This window comes from Dreissena polymorpha, chromosome 11 (genome assembly GCF_020536995.1).
Source record: "Dreissena polymorpha isolate Duluth1 chromosome 11, UMN_Dpol_1.0, whole genome shotgun sequence".
In the NCBI taxonomy this organism is placed as follows: domain Eukaryota; kingdom Metazoa; phylum Mollusca; class Bivalvia; order Myida; family Dreissenidae; genus Dreissena; species Dreissena polymorpha.
This window is the reverse complement of record NC_068365.1, coordinates 49,706,173-49,729,392: the sequence shown is the minus strand read 5'-3', so window position 1 is coordinate 49,729,392 and position 23,220 is coordinate 49,706,173. Positions and strand designations below refer to the sequence as shown.

Here is a 23,220-nt window from a genome sequence, read left to right as displayed (position 1 = left end):
TAATTGATTGACATGTGGATGCAAATGATATCATGGTAAAAAGATCAAACGTGACGGGCAAAGAAATACAAATAAATAAGTCCTTTCTAAAGAACAAGTATGTTTACAAAGTCTTCAATTCAAATTTGTTCTTATTTATTTCGCTGTAGTTTACTTGTTCACCGAAACGCACAGTTGACACATCACTTGACTGCGGCGAGTTTAAACGCTGAACATACAGTATAACGTGCTCAATAGATTTTTTTTTGCAACTGATGGCCCGTATAAGCAATCCGTTGCGCGTCATATTTTATTCGCATTTTAACTTTTATCGTGGTATTGATAATTTAAAAAAGCAAAAAATAACCGCCTTATAATAGATAGGCAATTTTAATTCCAGGATTTTTTTTCTAAATAAAATGAACGCTCGATCTACGTCTTCTGTGAATCTGTGACACTGTGCATTAAAGAATGAAGATTACTGAGAATAATAACAATTATTTAAAGGAAAATAAAAATTGGAAGAAAAATGGATATAGTGTCTTAAGATTTGCAAACGACAACAGAAACGTAGATTGGATTCTTTTGTTACCTGGAGTTTTAGCATTGCTGTGTTTTGCGAACGGACTGACAGGCGAGTTTGTTCATGATGACGTCTTTGCCATCAAACGCAACAATGACGTCATTGGTAATGTGTCACTAGCAGACGTCTTCTCGAACGATTTCTGGGGAAGGAGTGTACGATCGAACACGAGCCACAAGTCTTACAGACCCTTGACTGTATTAACATTTAGGTAGGTCGAGAAAAAACTATTACACAGCACAGGCTAATCAGGGACAACACTTTCCGCCTTAACTGGATTTTTACTAAGAAGAGACTATTTAAACGACAAATATCACAAAAGCGGAAAGTGTCATCCCTGATTAGCCTGTGCAGTCCGCTGGGACGACACTTTACGCACATGCATTAAACCCCCTTTTCACAGAATACGACTTATTTTTATTGTTGAATCACTGATGTAGCGTTTTTTTGCAAATAACACTATTTTTGTTTTGTCTTTATGCACACATGATGCTGATGACACAATTTGTTTGTGATGAACGATACATATTTGTGTTGATTAATCATGTTAAAAATTATCGCAGATTTTAAAACTGATTTACACTTTCAAAACGTAATCTGTTTAACAGTTAAGCGCAAGCAATTACGCACTATCTATATTATGAATGGGCTAGAAGTAAGTAGACCATGTATGATTTACTGCGAGGGTGCTGCATTTGATTCCGTTTTGTTACATTGTATATTAAATATACGTCGTTGTATGAGAATAACACATCCATCTTTTTATATTTTGTATTGATTTCTGCTTAAAGATTCAATATTTGGTTAACTGGACGGAATCCAGTCTACTTCCATGTTGTAAACGTCTCAATGCACGTGATCGTGACGACGCTTCTCGTGCGCACGTGCTTACGCGTTATCAAGGCGGGAAGGAGGTGCTCTGTACTGGCAGGATGCTTGTTTGCAGTTCATCCTGTTCATACAGAAGCGGTAAAAACAAGTTTGTTCTATTTGCATTGTAATAACGTTTAACATACGTACGAGCTAAACAAATTATTTAATGATAGCTGTTCAAAGTAAAAAATCAAAACAACAAAGAACTGCTCGTAACTCCAATAGATTGTTCCATAGGTATCCATAGTATGTGTTTAGTTTCACGTCCCATGTATTCCGAATTATTTCAATGTTGAGCCCTTGTTCATTTTTGTTCTATGGTAACGGACGTATTTTGTCTGAATACTCAATAAACCTATACGTACTGTAAAATGAGCCGCGTTCTATGATAATTTGGCTTAATGCATGTGCGTAAAGAGCCACCCCAGATTAGCCTATTCAATCGGACAGGCTTATCAGGAACGAAAGTTTCCGCTGTTATGGAATTGTTTATTTAATAAAACCTAGTCTACTGGTAAGTATCGTCCCTGATAAGCCTGTACATTAGCCTTAACGAACATGCATTAAGCCCGGTTTTCAGAGGGCGGGGTTCATTTAAGTTCTACTGTAACAGACGTATTGCGGTTGAAAATTTAATAAACGTATCAGTCTTGCAGTAAAGTAATGAATTCACCTCTTTGTTGTGGTTATGCAAATAACAGATTGGAGAAGCAACCACTTAAAAATAAATACGGAATGCATGTTCCGGTATAATTTCTATTTTGTGAACATACACTTACATTTAGTCTTTGAAATATAATATTATTAGACTAGGGCATCTATGTTTAGTTGTGAAAAATAACTAGGCAAAAGTTTATCTTCTTCGCGTGATTATAGAATCAACAATGTGAACCCATTGGTGTTTAAGAACGCACATTCATGCCCAACAAAACACAGAATACGATGTATTGTCGACCTACATATGTACGATATTGTACATGTAATTTCTGTTCAAATGAGGTAATATATAAACATCGCATGGACCGTGGTCCCTTTTGAAAGCTTATTAATTATGAATCAGATTCCCCCCACGGTGCCATATAACTCCATTGGGCCGAGGGACTCCTAAAGGATTATAAGCGAAATTTCATTACCGCCGCTGTCACGCTGATTTGTTTGAAATGAATATATCCGCGGATTATAGACATCGCTCGATATGTGGGCAAACACGGTATTGAATATGATCTTAAAAAATGCATTAAAAGCTCAAGAGAAGATGAGTTGTTTTTATGGACGATTTTGAATAAATTAAACCCAGCTTTGCAGTCAATTTGATTGTAAAATAGCAGATAAAAAAGAATAAGCGTTGATACATCGAATACATCTTTTAAAATGTACGCTTTTGATATATATTAATATTCACAGCCTGTAGTTTAAGCGTAGTGAAAACGCATCATCAAGTAGCAATTGTCAGGACAGTTATATTCACCTCGTACTTCGTTAATGGCCTACCCAGACTATGTTTCTGGAAACAAATTGCTTATACTGTTTGAAATTTTAAGGCAAACATACTCCTTCTCTTGGTTCATCGAGAGAACAAATATATTTTCTAAATACATTTTTTAATGTTTGAAGAGAGTTCAAAATTGCAATGACTCTATTCAAAGAAGTAACGTATGACTATCGCAGGCTGTCAGGTTAGCACACAACAACAATGTGTTGGTACACATGATAATTGCTGAGACACACCCCGGGTCCACGCATTAACCCATTTATGATTAGTGCACTCTCCCATCATTCTAAATGGGATCAATTTATTTCAAAAATTATGGATGTCTAGTATATTTATTTCTATATTTAGAATATTTCTTACAGACATTCCTTTAAGCAAACAGCGCAGCCCCTGATGAGACGCCGCATCATGCGGCGTCTCATCTGGGTCTTCGCTGTTTGCCAAGGCCTTTTTTCTTGACGCTATGCATAAATGGTTTAAACAGCCTCATGCGCGGAATGACCTCATCAACGTTGATATGAACACATCAATCAAATTTTATTATAATAGTTTTATAGCAATAGCTTTTCAATTTATTATAAATTTTAGAATCGAGACCTATTAGCTTTAACATGTTTCTTTTCGCGTACACATTTTACACGTCAGGAAGATAGTCTTGTAAAAAGAACAGGGCGTTTAATTATCCTTTAAGCGAAGTAGAACAAAGGCGCTTTGAGGGGTTTACATTTTAATTTGCCCGTTTTTCTGATCCATAAAGCAAACAGTACTTTGTACTGAATGGGTAGATATTATGATTTAATGTCTGGCTACCCGCAATTATGTGTTTTAAACGGTTTTAAATTAACAACAAGAGAGTAGGTCTTTTCAAATATTTATACCTATCGACTCTATTAAAGTGGCATGTTTTATTTATTAGCTTGTTAGATTTCAGGTCAAAAGTTTAAAACAAGCCATTCTATATAAGAAGCAAAAAGATTGCTGTGTTACAAGTATCAAGAATACCATCGCTAAAGGTTTTGTAGTTAGACGCTTGGGCGGGACGGATTAATTAAAAACATGTGCAAAAATAAAAAATATTATTGTGCAAAACAATGTTTTATGTTCGAAACCATTATCTGTTTTTTTTATCATACTGCAACACTGTGTGGAACAATACACGAGATGACAACAGATCATATTATATTAATACTCAGTGAGACATATTCGACCAATATTAATGAGACTTTTTCACATATTTTGACATGTCTTGAAGTTTGTCATTAAATGCTTTACATTTACACATGTAAACATTGGAACTAAATAGCTCCAGTAAAACACAATAACAAAATTAAAAAAGATTTTAAAAAAGTCATTCTCAACTGGGTTCAAACAATCCTCGCAGTGTATCAAATTATAACAATAACAACAAAACTCTCCAAATTACTCAATGGGTGTGCGTTTGCAACGCTTTATTATAGTCTTCCAGGTTTTTAAATCGCCAACAGATGCATATACTGGATATTTTACAAAATGGTAAATATTCAGTATGACTGTTGCCTCGCAAATATCATAACTACAACGAAAATTTGCGAATCTGAAGCATTTTGTTTAATCAAAAGGTGAAAAGGTCCCTTTAAAAGTCAAACAACAACAGAAACACATTAAAAATAAAAAGGTGACTTCAATTGCATTTGCACTGACGAGAAAACGGTTTTAACATACAATTTTTATATAAATGTATCAATAGACACGAGTTTTTAAGTGCATAACAATCTTTATCTCTTTTTCAATGACTCACAATATTGTATCAAACGAGATGATTGATTAAGCCTGAGTTAATTTAAACGACGGGGTTACAGCCACTGTAACGCATGATAGATATTTTTCATTCAGTTTATTTCATTCATTATTTTCTTTAAATTTTCTCATTTGCTGATTGTATCACATATCAGTGCACGCAAATGAAATTGTATTCACAACGAAACACGCCGCTTTGAATCTGATTAACAATTTTGAAAGTTTGCAGAATAGATAAATAATGTCATTTCTCCCAAATTTAAATATGGTCTAGAATCAATCTTGTTACTTTGTAGCGCATTCAATATGCAGGACAATCTACATCCATATCGACTTTTAAATCATACGCCATTAAATGTTCAAAGATTTATCAGATGCTCAGATTAACATTGGTTTGTTAAACAGAGACAAATCAGATACAACTGTAATGGTGACAGCGTTCTTGACGACAATCACAGTGATATGTTTAACCAGATGATTTATATGATTTAATTGCATTTAGGTTTGAAGATGTTATGTTAAAACATATTTAAAACGTGCCCAATAAATGTGTCGTGTTCTGAGAAAACTGGACATAATGCATATGCGTAAATTGTCGTCCCATATTAGCATGTGCAGTCCGCACAGGCTAATCAGGGACGACACTTTGCGCCTTAATTGGATTTTTGATAAGAAGAGACTTCATTTAAACGAAAAATGTCATAAAAGCGGAAAGTGTCGTCCCTGATTAGCCTGTGCGGACTGCACATGCTAATCTAGGACGACAATTTACGCACATGCATTATGTCCAGTTTTCTCCGAACACGACTCAAAAAATGAAGAATGTCCGAAGTTGATAATACATGTAGTTACAATTATGATTATGATGGTAATGAAGACAATGATCATGGTAATCGTGATACTGTAATATTATTTATGATAATATGAACAAGATTATGAATACGATGACGATCATTTAATGAATCTATTTGCAGGTGACAGGACTTGTCGGCAGGGCGGATCTTCTGGCGACAATATTCTTCCTGGCCTCATTGAATTTGTACTTCCGGTTAGTATACAAACATATTACACCGAAACATTTAAATGTTTCCAGTAAGATCTCAAACAATAGGGTAGCTAAGTAGACACAACTTGTTCGTCAATATTTTTTATGCATATTCATATTTATGTCAAGTTATGTATTACTTGCATTGCAGTTTTTTTATGACAGAAAACTATTAATGTGTTTGCAATGTCTCACTTGAAATGTTAATTTTACAAACATGATCGAACGAATTAAAATGGAATGCATTCTTGAATGCGAAAAATAGGATCGGAACCAAAGTAAGAGTCCCGGTCGGTGGCAGTAACAGTATAACCCGAACAAATGTGCAGTCGTTGTTTTTAACGAACGCTTGAAGGAAGAGACAACCCGAATTTTCAAACTTGGTACTCACACAATCAAAGAGACATCTTCCTACGTTCAACATCCATTGTGTACACACCGGTCTTACTGACCTGTGTACTAACGCGAAAGGAATTGTGGGTAGCACTTCTTTTACGAGTGAAAAGTGAAAGCGAAAGTAGGTCAGGATAATTGTGCTTCTGATAATCCCTATCAGTCTTAATAGAGATTCAAAATCACATATAAACATAATTAAATAACATTCCTTTAAACAACATTCCGTTTTAAACACACAATAAAAAACGATTTTTCTTTAGTTACTAACATTTTCATTCCTACGCAGAACTACTTTGGCGAAGGCATCATTCCCCAAACCATGGGAATGTGATGCGTCTTAGTATGGAGGTGACAATATTTAACGTAGTGACGTCACCATCTATGCATAGAATGGTCAAAGTCTATAAAAATCTATAACTTTGTTTTGATACCTAAAGCATTATATGGCTGTGAACTGTGGAATTCAATAAGTGCAGATGACATAATTAAGCTAGAACGCTCTCATAGGTTTTGCCTAAAACACATACAGGGTCTGCCACAAAACACTGTAACTAACTTTACTCTATGTGCTATCAGGGATGGAAACTAACGTTTTTCAATTGGTTGCCCACACGGGCAACCATCTTTAGTATTTTGGTTGCCCAGTTATAGACTTACGAGCCCAGTACGATGTACATGTAGGGTCGTGTGTATATAAGAATTTCTTTAAATAAAATAAAAGATAAGTAAACAACAACATTGCTTAATTAACAAACTTTATGTGTATCATGTCCTAATATAAGTCTGAGTTAAATCATTTTATTGGCTTTGATAAATGAATTTTATTAAACTAATTATTAACTCAGAGTCGCCAATTTCATTAAATGTTTAAATGCACTTAGTCCAAATAATTAGACGTAATATGTCGATGTAAATCGACCTCATATTTATAGGAGTAAAATGCACTGAATTGTTTCAAGCTTAAAAAGCAAGTTGCCCAGCCGGACTTCTCACTTTTGATTTTGAGTTGCCCAGGCAAAAATGTACTGGCCCCGGGCTCACGGGCAACCACTAATTTCCATCCCTGTAGGCTATCAATACCGTTCCTATGTAAACAATAGTTGATTACAGAAAGCTGGTATTTCTAGGAGAACTTTGCAACCTGCCAAATACATACATGGCCAAACATTTGTTTAACAGCAGAGTCATTTATTATGAAAACTTTGGCAAACAACACCATGGTTTTATTCCTGACATACGTGCGATATTGTGCAAGTACGAACTTCACCACATCATGGATCAATACATTGCAGAACGCCTGTTCCCGGTGGAAAGCCATGCTCCGCCGACACGTTACACAAAACAGGAATATAAATCTGTTTCGAAGTGTTCAGAGAAGTACCCCTTTCTTGGCTCAACAATATTACAGTTCGACGGAGTGTGTGGTTTATGGACTATCGCCGGAAATAATTCTGAGCTCTCCTCTCTCTGTAGTAAGAAAATGCGAGTAATTGGGCGACTTAATATGCCCGCGTATATAAATACACGTGCGCTTTGCAATGGAGTGAATTCGAATATAGTGCACCAACGTATTCTGCTCTGTAATATGAATTCTAACACTCGTGAACAGTTGTGGAATACCATAATAGACACATACGGACTTTGTGCTTTCAACTAGATGTATCGCTCTAGTCTTTCTGAGCAGTGCAATTATATACTCCGGATGTTTCTTGATACCAAATATGACAACTTTAATCATACAAGACTTTCATCACTACTCTGCAAAATGTTTTTACAGTAGGGGACTCACTAAATGATTACTTCGCGATTATATTAAGATATACATATTATATACAGTACACTTAAATATTCTTTTTTACAGCCAGGCATCGTCTGTCTAGCAATTTCGTGTTTCGGTGCTAGGTTATATATATTTGCTGGTTATATATCTAACTTAACATAATAATCATGATAACATGTTACTCCTGGCTGCCTGACTAGAATTTCGCTTTTGCCTTCTAGATGGAACAACTTGGAGACTCTTCAAAGTAATAAAAAATAACAATGCATCGCGAAATTACTTAATAGTAATGTTTATAAATGTCTCTCTTTTTTTGCTGATGTTAATGTTGACATCCATATGTATCGTTTATGTTTATATTTATCTGAACCCTTGTTAATATATAGTTATATTGTGTTTTGATCTTCGTATTTTGTATATGGAGGAATAAAAGAAAATAAAAGTATATTTATTTCTATATTTAGAATATTTCTTACGGAAATTCCTTTAAGCAAACAGCGCAGCATGCGGCGTCTCATCTGGGTCTACGCTGTTTGCCAAGGCCTTTTTTCTCGACGTTAAGCATAAATGGGTAAAACAAAAAGCTTTTGTTGGCCTTACGTGTAGTTTACTACTTTTTATTGACAGTTTATGGCTTAATGTTCATTATTTTTTTGAATATATACCCTAAACCTTTCATTTATTTAAATGAACTTTATGCATGGTGCATATACTCATTTCTTATTTTGGTTTGCAGAGATGATGGTCACCATGACATATTAGGTTTCTACCACGCAGCGTGTCTGTTGTCCGCGGTCCTGGCCATGCTAAGCAAGGAACACGGAGCAACCGTACTCGGAGTTTTAGTTATCATGGACGGTCGGAAATATATTCAACGGTTAGTATAACTACACGTTCATGTTCTTTTTACATCAACATTACTATTAAATACTTATAATACAATTTGTGTATAAGTTAAAAGATCCCAAATTATGAGAATGCTATATCAAAATGAAGTTATCGCATGTGTCTATTTTCTCACCTGTGTTTCATTGGATTATTACGTAAGTTGATCATATTTCTAAATATATATTTACAGAAAAACAGTGCGCATTTTACTTAGATTATATTAGTGATCGAACTTCAATAGCTAAACATGTTCTTTAATTAATACAAAAATGTATATCGTAAAAGCCTTTTCAGTCGTTGTAACAAAGGCTACGATATTTCGTCTTCTTTTTAGACTACCGGAGAGAAGTACCTTGTTGAAGAAAATTGTCATCAACCTGCTATTTGTAAGTGTTCGTTGTCGTTATGGATATGTTTTTTTTTATGTACATACTTACCTACTCCGTTTTCTCAACATAAGTTGCATAAAATAAAACCACCAATATAAAGTATTTCGAATCTGCGACGCGGATTTTTGTTGTTAAGTCCTTACACGAAAGATAAAACAGTCCATAATACTCGATATTCAGGTTTCTTTATTTAATAAGCACAATGTTTTTTTGTTTTGTTTCTTTCTCGTTAACCAGTCCGCCGTTTTGCTCTTTGTACGCATGCACCTGATGGGAAGCGCATTACCCACCTTTACGTCACATGACAATCCGGCGGCTTTCAGTGCGTCTCGGCTTACAAGGTCAGACGTTACCAAACATTAACGATATAACATATAGCATACTTGGAAATAAGTGATATTTTCAATGCAATAATTTTGTTGCAAGTGGGTGATAAAACTCAAAGAACTAAACAAAAAATGCAGCATCTTTTTTTCGCGTCTACTTTGTATGGTTCCGGTTCTGAAATTTCAATATACCGAGTATACAAATAACTATTTAAAGAACAAACCAGTAAAATTGACAAATGCAAACTAATATCCGCATGTAACCTTAACCCTATTTTACAATGATAAGACTAGTTTTACACAAGAAACAATTACTATTTGTGCATGTTTTGCCCTATACGATCGTTAGCTGAAATTTTAAGAAAAGTTATACTTCGCAATACGGACGTAAAGTATACAGAGCAGACATCAGATGAATTGTGTATTTTTCGTTAAAATGGATTGGTTGTTGCGTGCAATATACTTCACAAGAATGAATGAATAAAATCCCCACAGATTTACCACTTAAACGCCTCATAAAACGGTTCGTAAACTTAATAAATGCAGTGCATAAAGATTTAATGATAATAACATACACGTGCGCTTAAATATTATTCGACATGCATTTAAAAAAAATACATAAACAAATAAATGAATTAAAATCTGTCAGATTTTACTATGAAGAACTAAAGAAATTGATGACAATAACTTAAATGATCTTTTTAACATATATTTCAACGTTATTTGATCTTTGTTTGTAAATAGGCATAGAATGTTTATTTCAACATTTTACAATTAATCGTATACAAAGAGAAACTATTTAGCAATCACATGCCAAATCAAATGTTTTAGTTTAAATAAAAAATAACGTTAACTACAAAAATATAGTGCCAATACATTTCATATTTCAGGATGTTAACATATTCTTTCATCTGGACATACAACGCTTGGCTTCTACTGTCGCCTACAGACCTGTGCTATGATTGGCAGCATGGAAGCATTCCATTGGTCGAGACAGTCTTGGACATGCGCAACGCAGCAACCCTTCTATTTTTCTTTGGCGCCATGATTCTTATATTGAAAACAGTATTATTTGTCTCTAAGGTTAGTCGTGTATGGAGAAATATTTGAATTCAAATTCTTATTGCACAGTGAATTTATTTTATTGTTGAGCAATTGTGATGTTCTTGTTTTAAATGAAATATGGATTAAATATTAGTTGGATTGTGCTTCGTATTTAAATACGACATACAACTTTAAATACACGTCAGTATCAATGTCCGTATAGATGCCAATGCGCCTTTGTTCATTAACATAAAGAATGCTAATTTTAGTTTCCTTTTTAACAATCCTTCCTAACACATTTAATGAAGCTTTATAAAGCACAGTTGTTCATTTAAATAATTGACCATGAAGTCGGAAGTTTATTTTATGCATAGCTAAGCACTAAATGTAGCTCTTTTATTATTGCAGAGAGCGTCCTTTCAAACGGGCGTGATTGTGTGGTCACTTGTTATCATAATGGTGCCATTTTTGCCAGCGTCAAATCTGCTCTTCACGGTCGGGTTCGTTATTGCGGAGAGGATACTGTATATGCCAAGGTAAAAGAGGTACCATTAGGGTCTTGATTTGATATAGAGCCACGTGTAGTCTTCGTAACGTAAGATAAGCAAGTAACTAATAACCAAATGCAGATTAACTAAACAGTGACAGCTCATCATTTCATGATCAACGCTTCAGTAATAAAACAGACAGAGCTTACAACAATCGGTCCAATATTTAAGTACAAAAGGACCGTATTCAGTCGTCATATATGTAAAAAAAAACTGACATGATTTAATAAGCATGTGGTCTATTATAATAAAGAAACAACCAATTATACAGAAAAGGGTCATAACCAATTGTGTCAATGTTAATCTTTTAATGTCTTTGCATTATTGCACCAATAATTGTAAGCAATAAGTGGCCAACTTTTGACTTTTCAGTATGGGTTTCTGCTTGCTAGTGTCGGTTGGTATTTGTCGTTTGACCACACGGTTTCACCACCATCGACGCACTTTAAATGCAGTCGTCTGTTGCATTCTCCTGCTGCATTCCACGAAAACATGGCGACAAAATGCAGTATGGCAATCACGTGAATCGCTCTTCAGGTACTTGGTTCTGCAGGCGATGTTTTGTGAATTTTGCCTCCTACCTCAGTACTTGATCTTAGTACTTACCGGTAGTACTTTATAATATTTGAACTTATAAAATACCGTTCAGAATAGGCATTAAAAAGTGCTGTACTCTGAATTCGAAACGAACTGTATATATATACAAAGAACAAATTGTAAGCACACAGTTTTTAGTACAATATTCATTAATCGCTATCAATACGACAATAGGATGAGCTTATTTAATTGAGTCTTAAGACGCAAACCTATTATTCACAATGTCTACTCAATTTTTAATTCCAATGCATGCATTTGGACAAATAAGAATAAATAAAATGTGAAGTATTTTATTTACGGAATAACGGTGTCTCACAGGTCAGGCCTATCTACAATGCCCCACAACGCCAAGGTGCACTATAACTATGGAAACGTACTGAAAGACCGGGGTCAGAGGGACGACGCCGTTGCACATTACAGGGAAGCTATTAGGTGAGATATAAATAAAAATAAATTAAAATCTTTTCTTGATTTTTTTTCTGTTAGCACTCGATATACATATGGCTTTAAAGTATCATAAATTATGTATCTGGTTTCAGATATGCAGGGCATACACTTTGTATAAATCCCTTAAAATAAGAATGGCTATCCATCTTGGCGGAGATTTTCACTAACCCGGTGCTTTTAAACAAGATCTAGGAAATATCTATTGATAAACCTATACTGAAATTTCGCGGACCACGAGGTTTGCCGAGAACCCGATATAACACGAATATTTGTGTATTGAGCCTCGCTTAGGGAAAATTTAGGTGCAGAAAGTGTCGTCTTAGATTAGCCTGTGCAGTCCGCACAATCTAATCAGGGACGATATTTTCCGCCTTAACTGGATTTTTGCTAAGAAGAGACTTTTTAAAAGAAAAAATAATGAGTTTCTATTGATAGGTTTTTGTTTCTAGATAGTAGTACTATCAAGTATATTTGATGTAGTTATGTAACAGGTTAGACCCAGCGTATGCAAGCGCACATAATAACATTGGGACGCTGCTAAGCGACAAACACGAGGCTGAAATCCACTTCCGTGAAGCGTTGCGACTGCAACCCAACCACCATGGTGCGAACATTAACTTCGGCAACATGCTTTGGTGAGTTTGGTCATAATTCACGATGTCAAAGTATTTTCATTTCCTTTAAATCTAGCCATGTACTATTCAGTTACTTTGGAAGACGGGAACTGCACGTTCGTCTTATCAAAACGACCATTTTTTATCTATACCCTATAGTTACATATACATAATTTGTCGGTTATTACAATGGTACCGCTCATCGTGTAAATGGCGCACAGACTTGTTAACCAAGATAAACACATACAAAAAATCACCGGAAAATGTGGACAATGGTTTTGTTTAATGTTGTTTCATGTCAAAAGTGAAACAGATTTGAAAACAACATTTAGCTAGTATGATTACTTTTGACACTTCTATTTCGACATTATATTGTGTTTCGACAGTCCATACTTACGAAAAATATTTTGTGCAGTAAGCGTGGAGAACACAAAGCCGGGGATCAGCATATCGACATGGCGCTGAGATTAAACGACAAAAGCCCAGAGGCGCTCACAGCCAAAGCCCAGTGTCTGCTGGAGACCGGAAACCATACCGAGGCCAGACTACATCTTGATTCCGCCCTGGAAGTGGCCCCTTTGTATCACGAGGCCCTCACCTGTTATGGGGCTCTACTTACCCAGATAGGTACTTATACGTTATGATACTATTTCCTGTACGAATGACATTTTGTAATTATGATTATTTAATTTATTTCCAATATATCATTCTATTTCACAGGTGAGCTAGTGTGTATAACATGTCTTTTCAGAGTTTTAATGTCTCATGTCATAAAATATACCAAACCAGCAAGCACTGTATATAAGAATTTCACAGGCTAATCTGGGACGACACTTAACGCAAATGCATTTAGCCGCATTTCCCAGAACGCGTCTCAAACGGCAATCAGTGTATACAATCAGCACGGTAACTGCATCAGTCTGTTATTTAGACGGTATTTGACACTCAATTTATATAGATGCAACATATTGTACAAGAAAGAACGTTTTCGAAAACACTTTTGTTTGTTATGCTACTATAAGTGTTTGCTATGTTAATATGAACTCCTGAGATGCTCGGTAAAAGCGTATATTGGTTACTTTCAAAAATCTGCTCAGTGACCATGGTTTCGGAGTTTACGGCTGCCACACACACTGTGACACATATGGCTCCGTTTTTCTTGCACCAATATAATTAAGTTTAATAAGTTGAACTATGCAGTCGGGCCTTGTTCTGTGAAAATGGGGTTGAATGCACGTGCGTAAGGTGTCGTCACAGATTAGCCTGCGCAGTCCGCATAGGCTAATCAGGACGACACTTTCCGCTTTTATGATATTTTCTGTTTGAAGAAAGTCTCTTCTTAGCAAAAATCAAGTTTCGGTGGAAAATGTCGTCCCGGATTAGCCTGTGTGGACTGCACAGGCTTATCTGGGACGACACTTTACGCACATGCAATAAACCCCCTTTTCACATTGCACGGCCCATTCTTGAATCACATGTTTCTCGATGCCAGGCCTGTACAAGGAATCCGCCACTTACTACATGAGGGTCCACGAACTGAGACCTGACAGCGCGAGCCTTGTGTCGGCTGCGGGCGCCTTTCAGCGTCTAGGGGACTTAACCGGGGCGGAAAGGACCCTAAAAATGTATATAATATAATATTTCCTAAAAGCTACAATTTAAATATCTATATGTATGCGAAAAAAATTGTGCAATGTATGTTAGTACAAAATATAACATTTTCAAATGAGGGACACATTTCATTGTGTTAAATTTTTACCAAAAATAATAACAAATAAATGCTCTTGCATCTAGACATAAGATCCATTTTCGCATTCCGCGACTTAAATATTCGCAATATATCTTTTCTTAAACAAACGACATGTGATGCCTGAAGAAACGGACAATGGTTTAGAATCTAAACGAGTCAAAAAGAACATTCCCAAAACAGTCATATTTAAACATGTGACACATTTAGGGCCCTACAATTGAACAACGACCCCGGAATCCTAGAGCAGCTGGCTGTGGTATACTATTCCTCGGGGAGAGTTGGCGAGTCACTGTCGGTCTACAGGGATATTGCCTCTAGACACAACAATGCCTCTATTGATACGATCATTAGATACGTAAGTCACGGCGGCTGACAACTCTGTCAGTTAACGCGTCGCGATGATAATTATATTGTATATAATGGCAATAAAAACAACATACCGGTAATTTCAGTGACCCATACTTTATTTATACCTTTTTGAATATAACACGGCAGTTAAAATACCCAACGCAAATAGGTAAGTTAAATACTACATGATTTGGAAAAGATAATTAATATAACAAATATCGTTGGAGTTTTGCGTCGAAATTGAAAGTAAAATGTTACAATCAAAGTTGATATTCGATCTACACACAAACAGTTCATCTGATCTTATTGATTAAATTCCTTCAGGCGAAGATTTTAGCAGCCGAAGGTCAGCCAAAAGAGGCAGACGACATTCTAACAGATCTCACATATTTACATCCGGACAATGTCGATGCCCTTACAACGCTAGCAAAGGTCAAAGGTCTTCAGAATCAACACAGACAGGTAGTTCGGAAATCAAACATAATATTGGCTGCTTCAGATCATGTAACGAAAAATAACGTAAGAAGATTGTGCACACTATCCACGTGAAGGCACGTTCACATTACGAGTGAGCGCTCCTAAAATAAACCTGATAACTTTACAATTCAAATAATATATAGAGGATATTTGTTGGATTCGGTGGATTATCGATTTTAATTCACGAGTGATCATAGAAAATAATATGTTCAGGAGTGAGTTAAAATCGATATTCCACCGAATCCAACAAATTTTCTTTTTATTTTATGCTTTTTTCACTGTTTATATACATTTTTAAAGAGTTTAACGAAAGAATTTCGCTGGGATAATAACGTCATTACGTCAAAAATGACGTCATTTCACATTTTACAGTGAAAATTATCGATACTTTTCACTGTTAATTTTCACTGTTTGAAACAGTAAATTATCAGTTTTAATTCACTGATATTTCTCTGTAAACCACTGGAAAGCATAAAATAAAAAGTGGGAATATTGGGATCCTCTAAGAACGTGTATTCGAATAAACCAGACGTAGACAAAGTTATGGGAAACTCAATGAAATCAAGCCGGAATGGTAAAATAGATTAGAAACATCACAAACATGAAAGTCAAATTTATGGCAACTTTAACTTTAAACCCCATTGTCCCACACCGCCTCTATATTGAATAGATATAAAGCATTTCTCATGTGTATTGTTGCTGTAATTATAGAACTCGCTGTATTTTTCCGTTACAGAGTAGACAAACATGTGTGCATTTAAATTTGAAATTAAATACCTACATCACCTCTTTAACCCTTTGCATGCTGGGAAATTAGTCGTCTGCTAAATTGTCGTCTGCTGAATTTCTAAAATTAGCATTTTCTTCGATTTTTTTCAAAGAATACTATCAGAATAGTAAACAGTTTGGATCCTGATGAGACGCCACGTTCTGTGGCGTCTCATCTGGATCCAAACTGTTTGCAAAGGCCTTCAAAATTCGGTTCCAGCGCTTAAAGAGTTAAAGGCGTTTTTCAGGCCGCAGAGTTGCTTTCCGCCGCGATTCGACTGGCTAACAAGACATCGGGCGCGCTTGATGAGCTGTATTTCGATCGCGGTAATCACTACAAGGATCTGAAACTGTTTGAAGAAGCTGCAATGGTAGGCGTCAATGTTCATCCCTCCACATTCACCAGAAGCCGCATTCACCTACCAATTCTTAAAATGAAGTTTAAAAGCAAAGAAAATTCTTTAAAAAAAAATCCTAATAGAATATAACAGGTCAGGATAAAATGGAATTTAACAACTCTTACTACACAATTCTTATTTAGATCAATTTATATGAAATCCTTGGCCCTTTAAAAATGTATACGTTTCGATACGATGTGTTTCAGGATTTTGAGTCCACGTTACAAATCAACCCGAGTCATGCACGTGCGCACGGGAACATTGGCGCAATATTCCACATGCATGTAAGCAGTGGGTTGTTATATAATAACAAGTTTTGTTAAACATGAATAAGCTTACATGTCAATAATATTATTATTGCAAGTCATAATATGTCTTTCTGAATGGATTGAAATTGAATTACAGTGACTTTTGAAAGTTTTGTGCTAAAATATAAATACGTTCGAACGGAACATGCGAATTCAACAACACTAATTTTATGGCAAATTATTTGAGAAAGTAGCACCGTTATTATATTACATATAGAAATGTTCGACAACGATGATGTGTATTAAATGTAAGTTTACCTAACGGAAGCTGACCGCCCAAAAGTCTTTATTTGCATTCAGAAATTAAATCATTCTTTACCGTTGCGATCCAATCAAAGTAATATCCATATTGTTTATTATTCGTTGGCTGAAAGTACACTTTCATCTGTTATGGTTCTTTACATGTGGAATATTTTAATAAAATCGCCACTTTTTTAATGGACACGTACGCGTGAACGTGTGTTGGCTTGTTGGTATTTGTCTCCATGATAATGTATGCATCATAATTAAGGCCGTCGTTAGATCCCCATAGGTATGAGCTTCCGTGTTTACCCTGTTGTTTTTCAATTGTTTAGGTAAAATAATTACACTTTCATTTCCTTTGGTTGTTTATATGCCGGATGTTTTGAAATCACTACTTATTTACACGAAGGTTAAAACTGAACGCGTGTTGGCGTGTTGGTATTTGCCTCCGTAATTATGTATGCTTCATAATTATAGGCCGTCGTAAGATCCCCATTGGTAAGAAATGTCCGTGTTAATATTGTTGTTTTTCTACACCTAGGTAGATTTTTTATAGTGTGTGTGTGTGTGTGTGTGTGTGAATAGATAGAATTGTACTAATTTTTTGACTTTCGTAGCAACCCTTACAGCTTTTTATTCAGTAAAATTACTTATTTAGTGTAATAAAATGTAGTATTATTAATAATACCCCGACGCAAAGAGAGGCGGTCGGGGGGGGGGGGGGGGTCAAGACATGCCCTTCGTTCGACCGGTCAATCTTTTCGTAACACTGAGGTGGGGGGGGGGGGTCAAGACATGCCCTTCTTTCATCCGGTCAATCTATTCGTAACACTGAGGTGTGGGGGTCAAGACATGCCCTTCGTTCGTCCAGTCAATCTTTTCGTAACACTGAGGTGTGTGTTGGGAGGTTCAAGACATGCCCTTCGTTCGTCCAGCAAAATAATTTCGTAACACTTTAGTGTCCGCTCTACATTTACGATATGCTTTGACGGAATTTCATGAAACTTGCATCAACTGTTAAATTCCTTTCGTCGACGTGAAAACGGCACGAATGAGTCAAGCCAATACAATGTCAATGTCATACTTTAAGGGCAAAAGTTTCAGCTTATATATTCATGTGCGGCCCATAACGGCTATACCTCTTGAAAGATTTACTTAAGATAAGTTTTATTTAAAGTCGGCAAGACAGCAACATAAACAACTTATCTTATCTTATCTTAAGTAAATCTTCAAACTTGACTAAATGTCTAGATCTTTAAAACTATATGCATATAATGATAGTCATTCACTACGGTCCATGGTCAGTGTCACACTTAAAGGTATAACGATGGAGCCTTAGTGTTGTGTGCACCTCATTTATCATATACCCTTTGCAGGATTTTCATGAAACGTTGATAATAAAACAAGGTCACACTTGAAGGTCTTCATAGTTTGAGCCTCCAAATTTGTGTGCGCTTCCAAAAACATGGAGAAGTCATACATACTAAGCCATACGAACTTAAGGTTCAGGTCATTCTTAATGGTTAAATGTTTAAACCTGCATTAACATGTTGTTTTATTCTTGGAATGTAGGTGATAGCAAATGAAATATTATACATGTATTTATCTCAAATTTCTGGGACATTCCTGTCTTTCTATTTTTGAAGTGTATAAGTAATATAACATCGATATGTCTATTTTTATAATTAGATTATGTTTAAATCTCCAATAACAGTTGGAGAAAATCGTCTTTTATTTTTAAATAGTAATATGTAAACCAGCTTAGTTACCTACACAATTCCATGCACCTAGTTTCGTTGTATCTTCTTTCTATCAATAAACGCTAAGCAATCTCGATGATCAACTTTCAGTATAATCCCGCTAATACGACAACTTAAATTCTTCTTCAAACAATTGCTATCTTATATTTCTACTTTACTTTTTACCAACTGTGCGTAGTGATCTCCCCTGTCTTTATCACCGAACAACAGATGGGATAATTCAAATGTTTTTTTTCGTCCAGCCTACCAACAATTCAGTATTCCAAATATTTCATGAACAACTACTGAACTCAAGCTTTATAATACAATATAAGTATCTGTCTTTCGAGTTGAAAATATATATACCGTTGTATTGTACATGCATTCGTTTTTTTTTTCAAAGGGTGACATCGACAAGGCCGAACGCCATTACAAGCTTGCCCTGACGTTTGAACCAGGAAACCTCATTGTTAAAGAAAACGTGGAGAAGCTGGCACGACTACGGCGTCAAAGGGAAGACGAGTTCGGCTGAAAAAAAGCAACAAGCTGCGAGCCCCGTTTTATGAAATAAGTCATATTGCCCGGAAGATACCGGATTATCTTTTGTAAATGTGGATTGACTTGCACAATAATGGCCTTCAGCCTAATTACCTTCTGTATATAGGCCGCTGGATATGATTTTCTGTGATATACATTGTATTTTTAAACATAGGATTGACTCTGCATAATGCTCGTATGATGACGCATGATTTCATACTCTCCACAGATATCCCGATCTTCCATATTTATAGAACAAACGTGTTAATAATATTTTATGTGTCAAAAGGAGTTAACCTCAGACGAGTATTAAATAGGTATAAAGGGCAAAACCGTGCGATTATGATATGAAGAGTTATGGTTCGTTTGCCTTGCGCCTTTCTTCAACGAAATATATTTACCAAACAATTTCGTGTTGCTTCCTCTAATAGTTTCCGAGTAATGCCTTGGACAAGAAACCCAAAGGTCGCACGAATGGACAATATATTTACAATATAAACACCTCTTACATTTTATTGTGCTAGAATTCAACAATAAAGCTATGTTTTTTAAGTCAAACTCACATGACGTATGACAATCGATGCCGGACTGACCACGTTAGCTAGCATGTTGTCAGCTGTTACGTGTTTTTTTTAAATATATATCTTTAATGTAAATACTTTACACTTTAACCCTTAAATTCATGATGTGCTATCAGTGAGTTGTTTTCGTCAAATTTTGGGTCTAAAGTCCTTCACATTCCAAATCACAAAAAGTATACATTTTTCCAAATAAAAGCCTAAAATATCAATAGAAGGTTTAAACATAAGTCAATAAATAAATTGAAACAAAAAGTCAATAAATAAATTGAAACATTAAGTTCATCTTCCTATCTAGCTCTATAAGATGGACATTAGTTAAGTTGACATTAAAACAAGAAACACCAGTTAAGCTCAATGACTTTTTAGTGAAAGAAGAAACAGCACGAATTTCCCAATTGTATTCAAAACGATACAATTTTCCCAATCCAAAGGGAACCGGCATCATCCCGAATATGTTTTAAAATAGCCGTTAAAACCTTTTTGATTACCTTAAATGAGAGTATATTACTGTCTTTTTTTTGAAAACGTATGACGAAGAAAGTCGTGATGATGTCAAATAAAAGAATAATATTATCAGAGCTGTATTCTAAAGATACCTGTTCGGAATGTTTGTTAGACCAGTTTCTAGCAGTCTGCACATACAATGCAATATGATCATACTTACATCATAGATAATTATTTCACGCAGAAATAAGTTACCAGGACAAAGATACTGTTTTGGGAGGAAAACACTCAATTTATACTAAGAATATACTTTGGGGTATAGCAATATTAGATGTGTAGTGACATCACTCGATTGCTTTTAATTAGTAATGGGAACAGATATTCGAATATTTGAAAATCGACCGAATATTTGAAAATCGATCGAATATTTGAATCCAGCGTTCATATACTAATATTCGATTTTGTATGCAAAGTAACTTCTTTAAAATGTGCAAACGGCTTTCGTATATCAGTTATTGTTTGGATAACGGCTTCCATCAATTAAAGAGGTTATAATTGGCATATGTGAAGGTTTAAGGAGGGGTCATGTGATTGAGATTCGCTGATGATATTGACCTCATGGTCACCAGCAGTGAAGATCTCACCGACAGAATATACATAAGCAAGAGCAGGGTAGAGGTCAGCCAGAAGAAGTCGAAGATCATTGTGAACAGCCCGACCAACACTAGCACAGACATTGCCATGAACGGCGAGAAGCTAGAAGAAGTGACCAGCTTCAAGTACATGGGCGCAACCCTGTCCAAGGATGGTACCAGTACCGCTGTGGTCCGAAGGAGAATTGCCATTGCGATGGCCAGACTGATCAGGTTGTGGACAAGCAGTCCAATCAGCCTCCCCACCAAGTACACGCTCTACAAATATCCCTCGTAATCTCCTACCTAGTGTAAGACTGCGAGACTTTTCGCAGTGCCATCCTTTCGTGTTTCAAGCCATTTCCCATAATAATTACTCGATCGATTAAATACTATAACATATATGTACATGTTTGTCTGAATTTTATATCAGTATGTGATTGCTACTTTAGAGTGCAAAGGAGTAATGCATTGCTTTTTAAATCAAAGTTCTATCCATGTTTTGACATCGTCCTAGGGCGGTGTCCGTGCAAACAAATGCGGACACAAAAACGCAGATATGATCTAGGGAAAGTAATCCACATGCTTTATAGAATTTAAATGAATGGTAATATGTTTACCGAAACACGGGACATATAACATAAGACTAATTTTAATGACGCAGCTTATATTATTTAATTAATACTTATATATCCTTACATTGATTCTTATAGATTTAACTAACCAATTCTTGGTATTTAGGAAATACTTCATATAAAACTTTGGTTATTTATCTGTTCTGGTCATGGAACAAAAGCCAAAAACATATCGGTGACGTTTGGTTAAGATAACGCGGATGTCGTTTGGTTCAGATGACGCGGATAACGTTTGGTTCAGATCACGTGGATGGCGTGTAGTTCAGATGACGCCGATGACGTTTAGTTCAGATGACGTGGATGAAGTTTGGTTCAGATGATGTTTGGTTTATATGACGCAGATGACGTTCAGTTCAGATGACGCGTATGACGTTTGGTTCAGATGACGCGGATGACGCTGGTCCAGATGATGCGCATGACGCTTGATTCATATGACGCGGATAACCTTTGGTTTAGATGATGCGGATAACGTTTGGCTCAGATGACGTAGGTTTAGTTTGGTTCAGATGACGCGGGTGACGTTTGTTCAGATGACCTAGATGACGTTTGATTCAGATGATGTGTGTGACGTTTTGGTTCAGATGACGCGGGTGACGTTTGGTTCAGATGACGCGGGTGAAGTTTGGTTCAGGTGACGCGGTTGAAGTTTGGTTCAGATGACGCTGGTGACGATTGGTTCAGATGACGCGGGTGAAGTTTGGTTCAGGTGACGCGGGTTACGTTTGGTTCAGATGACGCAGTCGACGTTTAGTTCAGATGACGCGGTTAATGTTTGGTTAAGATGAATCGGGTGAAGTCTGTTTAGATGACGTAGGTGACATTTTTTCACATGATGTCAGTGACGTTTGGTTCAGACGACGCGGGTGACGTTTGATTTAGATGACGTAGGTGACAATTGGTTAAGATGACGCGAGTGACCTTAAGTTCAGATGACGTCGGTGAAGTTTGGTTCAGATAATCGTTTGGATCTGATGACGCGGTTGATTTCCAGTGGAGGCAATTTGAACATTTTTATAGTTATTAGATCTCTATACGTTAAAGTTCATACACGTAAATCTTTCAATATAGGACAATACCATACATGCACTACGAAATATAAAGCTAATTACACCCAATGAATTCGTAATCAGAACATATAAAATATTTAATCAGACTGTATCGTCTAGTTTCTTTGCGAAATGCTTCCATCAATCTCGGTGGTAATAATAAAACAATGTCTCGTTCATTTGAACTTGTTTTGCTCGTCATTAGTCTACGTAAATTTATTTGTCATTTAGATATTTTAATTTGTCAAATTGAGGCATAATAAGAACATGGCATACTTAAAAAATCTGTCAACATGCCCGCGTACATTTATAGTTCAAGACTGACAAGAATAAATATTATGCAACTTAACAAAAACAATGGACAAGCCAAAATAAATCCCCACTGGCCTGACGCGGCAAACAACAACCTGTTTACATTCAAGCACGATGGCTCACTTAATTACACGAGATATACTAAAAAGGAAGCACTACAGCTTCTTATCAAATACTGATAATGCACGACGGTGTATGCGAACTTACTGTCATCATCGCCTATCT

The 23,220-nt window shown here is 36.0% G+C and overlaps 1 protein-coding gene across 1 annotated transcript; it reads left to right on the top strand.

The window, feature by feature from the left end:
* Window positions 1-323: 323 nt before the first annotated feature.
* On the top strand, window positions 324-19,747 carry LOC127850858 (protein O-mannosyl-transferase TMTC1-like). The gene is made up of 18 exons (XM_052384199.1): window positions 324-773; window positions 1,354-1,531; window positions 5,678-5,751; window positions 8,661-8,801; window positions 9,147-9,198; window positions 9,439-9,542; window positions 10,418-10,610; window positions 10,980-11,107; window positions 11,492-11,656; window positions 12,035-12,148; window positions 12,655-12,798; window positions 13,193-13,404; window positions 14,270-14,402; window positions 14,735-14,882; window positions 15,200-15,337; window positions 16,369-16,491; window positions 16,725-16,802; window positions 19,212-19,747. The coding sequence occupies exons 1-18, from the start codon at window positions 451-453 to the stop codon at window positions 19,338-19,340; spliced, it is 2,577 nt and encodes an 858-aa protein (XP_052240159.1). The 5' UTR covers window positions 324-450; the 3' UTR covers window positions 19,341-19,747.
* The last annotated feature ends 3,473 nt before the right edge of the window (window positions 19,748-23,220 follow it).

What these genes read in the sequence shown, in the direction of transcription:
- LOC127850858 (XM_052384199.1), top strand. Translation starts at nt 451, where the DNA reads ATGAAGATTACTGAGAATAATAACAATTATTTAAAGGAAAATAAAAAT. An exon ending in ATCCTGTTCATACAGAAGCG is followed by an intron (nt 1,532 to 5,677) that starts GTAAAAACAAGT and finishes ATCTATTTGCAG; the next exon opens with GTGACAGGACTTGTCGGCAG. An exon ending in AGGATACTGTATATGCCAAG is followed by an intron (nt 11,108 to 11,491) that starts GTAAAAGAGGTA and finishes TTGACTTTTCAG; the next exon opens with TATGGGTTTCTGCTTGCTAG.